This window comes from Brassica oleracea, chromosome C4 (assembly GCF_000695525.1).
Source record: "Brassica oleracea var. oleracea cultivar TO1000 chromosome C4, BOL, whole genome shotgun sequence".
Classification (NCBI taxonomy): Eukaryota; Viridiplantae; Streptophyta; class Magnoliopsida; order Brassicales; family Brassicaceae; genus Brassica; species Brassica oleracea.
The window spans coordinates 4,238,659-4,247,701 of record NC_027751.1 but is presented as its reverse complement, the minus strand read 5'-3'; the positions used below and the strand labels follow the sequence as shown (position 1 = coordinate 4,247,701).

The 9,043-nt window shown below is 37.0% G+C and overlaps 1 protein-coding gene across 1 annotated transcript; it reads right to left on the bottom strand.

Annotated features, from left to right (window-relative positions):
• Nucleotides 1–469: 469 nt before the first annotated feature.
• On the bottom strand, nt 470–2,860 carry LOC106341340 (laccase-5). Its single transcript, XM_013780123.1, has 6 exons — nt 2,765–2,860; nt 2,528–2,679; nt 2,201–2,445; nt 1,959–2,087; nt 707–1,678; nt 470–600 (listed from the first exon to the last, which is right to left on the bottom strand). The coding sequence occupies exons 1-6, from the start codon at nt 2,858–2,860 to the stop codon at nt 470–472; spliced, it is 1,725 nt and encodes a 574-aa protein (XP_013635577.1).
• Between the last annotated feature and the right edge of the window lie 6,183 nt (nt 2,861–9,043).

Sequence of the window (9,043 nt, the reverse complement as noted above, 5' to 3'; positions counted from 1 at the left end):
TAGTTAGTCACGGAAGACTATTGACATCTTTAAGCTCCACTTGCATCTTCAATATCCGGTCGAAAGACACCATATGAAAAGAAAATAGAATTAGGCTAGCTAAGTTTAGAGCATCAATATTCATCATGTTGTTGAACCTCGATTTGACTCTGCCTATATTACGCCAAAAAAGTCTTATGTTAACGATCACTTAATTTCCAGGCTTATCTATAGAAACTAATATACGTTTAGCTCAACAACCATTTGGCACAAACGAGCATGAAGATTAAAAAAAAAAATTTCGTCATACTCTTTAGCACTGATTAATTTGGTACTATAATGTCAAAAGAATACATCAACATTCGAGAAAAATAAACCTGTGTGGTTCAATTCAAGTCTAACTCAGGAGTAAACCAAGTGCCTCTATTACCAAAAAGAAAAACAGTTGAATATGACAGGAAAACTATTATGTTTTTTTTCTTTTGAGCTCCTAACACACGGGCAAATCAGCCGGAGGCTCCTCAATTGTCTCTAATAGTCCCTTCCCGTTCTCAACCAAGAAAGCCATGGCTAGTCCCCAAGATATATGTGCATCTAGATGACAATGCATTATCCAAACCCCTGTTTTCAATCATAAGTACACACAATTAGTTTCATTAATAATGTTGATAAATTACTCAACATATAATTTAAACTATTTTTTTTTGTAAATTTAATGTTTGTTTACCAGGGTTATCTGCGACAAATCTGATGACAGCCCAACCATTAACAGGTACACCAACAGTATTTCTAAGAGGCGGATCTTCAAGGTTGAATTTCGCGGTATCTTTCTTGGGGTTGAAGTTACCAAAACCCTCGGCAACAATGTAGAAATCGTAACCATGTAGATGAATAGGATGGTTCTCGGGAGTTACTATACCAGTATCTTGAAGAACAATCTGAACCCTTGACCCATACTTGAGCTTGTACAGCTTGGTCCCTCTATCAGGTTGGTAGAGAGATCGACTTATGTTGCTACCAGTGTAATCAAATTTCACCGGAGGCTTCGCCGGAAAATCTGTTGTAAACACTCCATGAATACTATGGTGGTGAGCTTGAAGGAGAGAGTAGTTACTAGGAAGAGCAAACGAAACATTGTTCATCGATGCAGTGAAGCGTGTACCGTTAAGACCTTGACATCTTCTTGACCTAAAATTCTTAGGACAATTGTTGAGACCGAGTCCGATGGTTATAAAAAGATTCTCGTCGAGTTCTGTCGGAACCTCGGCTTTTCTTAGTGATTTGAAGCTTTGGCTGAAACGTGTGACCGTGTTTGTGTCGTTGTAAGCAGGGAGCAGAGGCATGATTGGTTTGATGGAAATACCCTTCTTGGCTCCGCCGATGCAGCAAGGGGCGGATTTGTATTGAAGGATTGCTGTTGTGGTTGTGTTGCCAAACGGTACGTTTTGTGCGCTTTGGTAAGCTCTTGCGGCCATGTAATAGCGGTTGGGTGGTTGGTCACCGGTTATGAGGGCGTCGGTGGTTTGGCCGGGACCGAGAACAATGACGTTGGTGGTGAAGGGTTTTAGGTAAGACGCGTCAGCTCCGACCACCGTGAACTTATGGTTAGCCACCGTGAAAAATAACGGTTGGTTCAGTGCGGAGTTTATTACACGTAGTAGTATGGTCTCACCAACATTTATGGGTACTATTGTCGTATCTGCATGAAAAATATCATAAAAAGTTGATTTATTATTTACTTATTTGGGTCTTTTGGGGTGTTGCTTTTGTTTTTTCTCTACAAAATATTTATTTGAAAAATGTACACACCAAAATTCAGTTATGACTGTTGGGAAAATGGGAAAGAATTAAAAAAAAATAGTGTATGAATTTGTTTGGACTATTTTTTTTTCCTTTCTTTAATCATCCGCATTACTAAAATTAATTTGGTGCAAAAGGTAAAATCAAATTTGAAATAGCTAAACAAAGAAGAGTAAAACCTTGAGAAGAGCACTTATAGAGATCGCCGGGTTGACCATCGATGGTGTAAGCGTCGGAGATATTCGGAGCAGCTCCGGTTCGTATCGATTCTCCCAACACATCAACCGGGTTTGCGTCCCACCATTCACCTTTAATAATCATAATACAAAAATTAAAATCATTTTATATGGAATCAAAATCAGATAATAATATTAACAAACTCCATTAAATTGATTATGCATGATGATGAATTGAAATTTACCGAGGAGGAGTGGGACGTTGCGGTGAGGGGTTGGGAATGGGTGAGACGAACCAGCCGAAGGAAGGACGAGGAGTGAACCGTAGACTGTAGCTCTGAGCCACGAACTATGAGCATGCCACCAAAGTGTACCTTCTTGTCCTTGAATTGTAAACCGGTATATATAGCTGGATCCCGGTCTGATTGGACATTGAGTAACAAATTCCGGTCCGTCAGCCCAACCGGTTCGCATTTGTCTCACACCGTGCCTGTATCCACACGTTTCAGTATCAGTAAACCAACGATGCAATCATAACGGTACGTGAGTTTGATTTATTCGTATTTTTATACCAGTGGATTGTTACGTTGTACCGAGCCCGGTTAATGACTTTGACAACAAGAGTGTCACCGTTATTGATTACAAGTTGCGGACCGGGGAAAATTCCGTTGACCGTAATGCTGTTGTGTGTTTCACATAGTCTCTTCACTTTCGTTGCTTGTATCTGCATATATATGACTATGTATGTAAGCATACATCTCATTAACATTTATTAAAACGTTTCAATAATTGAACTGCAATCCTCCTACGATGAACTCGTGGTGGTGTGCTTTACTGGCTTCTGCCATGGGATTGAAGAGGACAGCGAAAGAGATGAAACAGAAGAAGCTCTTAATGATCTTCATTGTTGAGATTCTTACAAAATTCTGTTACAGCGAGAGACTTTAGAGATGAAAAGTATGGAAGAAAAGAGAATGTGTTGTGGGAATTAGTTATATAGGGAGACAGACAATACGTTTTTAAACTTGGTGGATAGTTTCTCTAGCTAGTTTATTGTTTTCTTGGATAGATCAGTTGAATTGTAACAAAAGTAAATGTTGTTATGCGGTTGGAAAATTAGGTTTTGATATTGAAGACCAGAACTTGGTTCAACACTAGAAAGAGTAGTCGCACCCACTGGGGCATAGAAGAACAAAATAATGACCGAGTTAAACAAAAATATGAAAAAGGTGATTACGTCTCTTGAATTCTTGGTTAACACGCTTTTTTATTGACTTTGGATGTAACATACCATAGTGTTTGGAGACTTATTAAATGGATCAAAATATTTGGAGATGTCGACAATGGGTTGCCAACAAAATTTAAGTACGCAATGTTGTGAACTCTATCTAAAGATCGAAACTCATTTGGCTAATGTAATTAACTTGCATGCACCAATATATAGTACTATTGTCATTGAATTAATTTGTATATATTCAGCAGAACTGGACAATTTCAATTGGCCTTATCCTTAGCTCCTACCAAGTAAGGGTTTGCATGTGGTCTTTCCAAAACTGGATACCTTATGGATCATTTTGGCTAATTAATATTTACGGCAGTTATTGTTATCATTGGATCTTGATATAAATTGGTTATCCAGTTTGGACTGTTAGGTCTTGGGATGGGATAAGAAAACCGTATAACATTATTGGGTACATATTATATAGATTATGAACTCTATTTGAAAATCAGTTTCATGTTCACATATAACTTGCATATGTAAACAAATATATATGTATGTTAAATCAAAGAAGGAACATGTGTTCAGACAGATTTTAGAAATATCATTACTTTATCGTTATGTGGTCTCCTACATTCATCAGTATAATACCTAAACAGAGACGAATTAAGCGCATGCCCAAGCCTTCTGTATTTTACTTTTTGTTTATCATTTCAAATTTCTTTTATCAACGAGTTTTTTAAGTACTTAAAAAAATCAATACACTAAAACAACTTCGAGCTGATTAAACCATTCGAAGATTATTTGGGAATATTTACATCTTGATCTAAATAGGGTAAATATTTACATCTTAGATCTAAATTCAAAGATTATTTGGGAAAAAAGTCCATTGACGTTTGGGCAAAAGTTGATAACCATTCTCATTTATATCATGATACACTCAATTATATATAAAAATACAAAGCCTTTATTATGAGTTAAACCGTAACATCATTTCATGGAGACTTGTATAAATATCATTATAAAGCAAAAATTAAAAATAAAATTGTTGTCAATTTTAAAACAGACAGACTATCTTGAAGCTTAAGTAAAAATTATAATCGTTTGTTAATGTTAAAAAGGTAAAAATGTTTGGAGGTAAACATGATGATTAGTCTAACTGCCTAATACACCATTTGTTTCAACCTCTATATTATATCGTAACAATAATACATTTTATTTAACAAAATCTAGCTAGCCTCGATACCTATATGCTGTAAAGAGAATCCTTTAAACAGTTTTTTCGTATTTCTCTATATTATAAAATGTCATCTGAGAATTATCTTCTACATGAATATTTGGACAGATTTATTAGAACATACTTGAGATCTTGTTAGAAAATGATTGTTTTTCAAAAGCAATTTTTCCTGTTAACATTTATATGTATAACAAAACATAATATCTTTGCTTTCCTAGCAATACTAATATGATATTTGATCAAATGTATAAACCCAAACGCAAATGAAATAGCAATCAAGCTAAAATATTTACATTGCTAAGTATTCCAATCTTGCGGAAAAAAATAAAATGGTATAATTTTAGTAGTTTCATCATGTCATGTTAGATTGAAATTATTGTTTGATTATTTCGATGATTTTGGCTTATGAAATACACACATTATAGTTTCACGAATTGTTATTTGTCTGGGTTTCGATTAGAAAAATCTAGTTAGAAAAAGAAAAAAAATGGAATTCAACAGATTTTCAATAAATTTTCATTTTTGTTAAAAAGAGTTAAATAAGAATTGATCTGAATAGTCACAGCCGTCTATCCTTACGTAAAATATCTTTGACAATAAAAAAATCGTACCATGCGGAATGAGACTATTTCAGAAGTAAACGTCGGTCAATTAACTGGGTTCGGAATCATGTACACCAAGTCTAAGCAATATATCTATATTTGTATGGTAGTGATATGTAAATTTCGTAAACAAGACATTGCCAATAGAAGTTTCTTTCCATCTCACCATAGAGCCGAGAGACTTTTGCAGAAGCTTTGTAGTACAAAAAATTTAACTCCCATCTAATCTATGGATCCATCCTAGTCCACTGACCATACCATAATTGATCCAAAAGACATCAAATTTAACAAGTCAGGATTTAGAGTTCCACAAGAAGAGTCAAAATAGCGGCAGAAACTGGTGGTGTATCATTTTCCTCTTCGTCTTTTGAAAGGTTAGTTTTTTCAGCATTCCGCCTCGAACGAGGCTAGATGGAAGGTGTCTAAAGGTTAAACATATTTCCATTAAACGCTTTCCCATTTCTTTCTTTCTAAATATACCACAAGATCTAAGAGAATGTGTCGATAAGTAGTTTCGAATAGACCACATCTTTTTTTTCTAAAACAGAATATATATCTATGTTTTGGTAAACCGATTTATTCGGGAAAAATCCGGAAAGATGGATAGTTTGATAAAGCTCAACCCTGCAAGACAACAAAGACATTCAAATATATGATTTATAGTTTCCTTTGGATAATTGCATCTAGGACTAACTGGTGTCGGTATCCAAATACTTAAAAACAACTTTATGCTACCGGTAGGCCTGGGCATTCGTGGTCCCAATCGGGTTTCGGTTTTATCCAATCGGGTCTCGGTTTTTCGGGTTTATCAAAATCAGCCCCATTCGGATTATATAAAAATTCGGTTCGGGACCGGTTCGGGTTTTATCGGGTTCGGATCGGGGTTAGTAAATCTTCAAAGAACCGGTACAACCCGGTGTACTTTCGGGTTTTGGGTTCCAACCCGTTCTTCGGTTTTAAAGTACTTGATTTATACCTATTTTGTAGCCAAAACATAAGTAAAATCGGTTCTTCGGGTTTAAGTACTTGATTTGTACCTATTTTGTAACCATTTTGTAACCAAAACATAAGTAAAATCGATTCAGAAATAAGAAAAAAACATCAAACATGATCATTCAAAGTCAAACGAAAGGTATATGTTGTTATCTATAGAAAGAAAACCAATAAATGAAATCATAAAACGAAAAATTAAGTTCTCATGAAATAAAAAAAAATTATTCAATGAAATTAAACCAAAATCTAAAAATTTCAAGCCTCAACCGCCACTTTCAACCATCAACCTTCAAGTAGTAGATAGTTATTGTAGATGTTTAATAATATCTTAGTGTATTTTGGCTACGTATCAGGAATTAAGATCATGTTTGGTACAAGTTCTTTTTTGGCATTTTGAATGTTTCGGGTTCTATCGGATATCCATTTAATTTCGGGTTCGGTTCGGATAATATCCATAACCCGAAATACCATAAAACAAGATCCATTCGGTATTTATGTCGGGTTCGGATCGGTTCGGATTCATTTCTATCGGATCGGGTTCGGTTCGGATTTTCGGGTTCGGTTTATTTGCCCAGTCCTAGCTACCGGAATACTTTATGTGAATGTTTATGAAATGTTTCATCTTTACTGAAGTTGATAGTCGGTTGAACCTGAGTGTGTTTACTTTACTTGTCTGAATTTTGTGTTTCTCCTATTATATCACTTTTTCTTAACATGTTTTATCAGTATATAAAATATATTCTTCTTTCCAGAATTTTTTTTCACTATATTATTTGAGAAGTTAAAAAAAATCTTTTAACTATCATTCTGACTTCTCTTTGAAAGAAAACCGTATTTGATAAATGATTTTTTTTAAAGAATATTTGATAAATGATGATATCATATACTCTGAAAATTCTTGATTATATTATATTAATGGCGTAAGAACTGGTTTCCTTTAAATCATAATTTCATTCATTAGTCAAAAGTGGGTACGATCCTAACTAGGTTCATACTGTTTGGTCTTTTTTTTTAACACCGTGAGACCATCTTTATCGAGGTATGCTATACCGGGTCTCTAGATTTTTTGCTTTAAAAAAAACAAAAATTAGGTAATTAAGTTGAAAACATCGCTTAATCTAGAGCGGAAGAGACGGGGTTTCAAGGGGCACGTGTCATTCATACAAAATCTCTCTCTCTCACTACCGTCTCGTCTTCTATCTTTCTCTCGTGGCGACACCGAAGGCGAAACGGAGATCTCTCAGCGACAATGAAATCTCCTCGTCGACGGCATCAGCCGGAGTCTCTATCGGTGGAATCGTCGTCGTCTCTCTCTCTCTGGTCGACGATTCCGCGTCTCCCTCGACGAATCCGCCTCTCTCTCTCTCTCGATCTTGTCGACGATTCCGCGTCTCCGGCGCTCTCTTCGACGATTCCGCCTCCCTCTCGATCTCCTCGACACCTCCGCGTATCTCTCGATCTCCTCGACGCCTCCGCGTATCTCTCAATCTCCTCGACGCCTCCGCGTATCTCTCAATCTCCTCGACGCCTCCGCGTATCTCTCAATCTCCTCGACGCCTCCGCGTATCTCTCAATCTCCTCGACGCCTCCGCGTATCTCTCAATCTCCTCGACGCCTCCGCGTATCTCTCAATCTCCTCGACGCCTCCGCGTATCTCTCAATCTCCTCGACGCCTCCGCGTATCTCTCAATCTCCTCGACGCCTCCGCGTATCTCTCAATCTCCTCGACGCCTCCGCGTATCTCTCAATCTCCTCGACGCCTCCGCGTATCTCTCAATCTCCTCGACGCCTCCGCGTATCTCTCAATCTCCTCGACGCCTCCGCGTATCTCTCAATCTCCTCGACGCCTCCGCGTATCTCTCAATCTCCTCGACGCCTCCGCGTATCTCTCAATCTCCTCGACGCCTCCGCGTATCTCTCAATCTCCTCGACGCCTCCGCGTATCTCTCGCTCTCCGCGTATCTCAAGCTGATCACTCCACCTATCTCAAGTGAAATCAAACCGAAAGAAAAATCTAAGTTGTTTTCCTTTTATGTCTGAATCATTCGTTGTTAAATTGATTCGTTTGTTGTCTTGCATGCGTCTCTTGGGTTTGTTTATCTCTCCTGATTCAACTCGGTTATGTCTCTGTCTTTGTTTGTTAATCATTCATGCGATAGAAAAATGTATGTCTTTGTTTATATGATCAGTATTTGTTTCTTCATGCGTCTCATGCGTTGCTTGTGCTTGTTTGTGTCTCGTGATTCAACAGATGATGTCTCTGTGTCTCAATATATCAATCGGGTGTGCTGGATAGTTTATGTCTCTGTCTTTGTTTAAGTCAATCAGTTCTTGTGTTTGTTTATGTATACTGATTGAAGAGATGACGTCTCAATATTTGTTTCTTAGTCTTTCTTGTGTCGGAATCGTTCTAATGTTGATTATGTTTCTTGCGTTTCCTTTTCAGATGGACGGATAAAGAGACTAGAAGTTTCTTCAAAGAAGATGTCTGTCGTTTGGACGGATGAAGAGGCAATGAGCATTTCAGGTTAGTAGCCTTTGAACCGTGAATTGATTGTGAATCTGGTTTGAATATAAAGTAGGTAGATAGCAATTGATTGTGAACCGTGAATTGATTGTGAATCTGGTTTGAATATAAAGTAGGTAGATAGCAATTGATTGTGAACCGTGAATTGATTGTGAATCTGGTTTGAATATAAAGTAGGTAGATAGCAATTGATTGTGAACCGTGAATTGATTGTGAATCTGGTTTGAATATAAAGTAGGTAGATAGCAATTGATTGTGAACCGTGAATTGATTGTGAATGTCAAACCGAAAGTCAAAGCTGAAGTGTGATTAATGAGTTAGATAGCAATGAATGTTAGATAAATGAGTTAGCTAAATGTCAAGTCCATGTGGTTGTGGGTGTGATCAAAGCGTTAAACGCTTTCTCTCTTCTACTAAACAGACTCCTTCTTCTCTCTTTCTCTTTCAAACTCGTTTTCCTTTCTATTAAACACACTCCTTATTCCATCTCTCTTCTTAGACAAGTTCAGA

Excerpts from the sequence above, each read along its gene's own strand:
- LOC106341340 (XM_013780123.1), bottom strand. The coding sequence starts at position 2,860 with ATGAAGATCATTAAGAGCTTCTTCTGTTTCATCTCTTTCGCTGTCCTC. Across the intron at positions 2,088-2,200 it reads CAACGTCCCACTCCTCCTCG|GTGAATGGTGGGACGCAAAC; the intron begins GTAAATTTCAAT and ends TGATTATTAAAG. Across the intron at positions 1,679-1,958 it reads CTATAAGTGCTCTTCTCAAG|ATACGACAATAGTACCCATA; the intron begins GTTTTACTCTTC and ends TTTTTCATGCAG.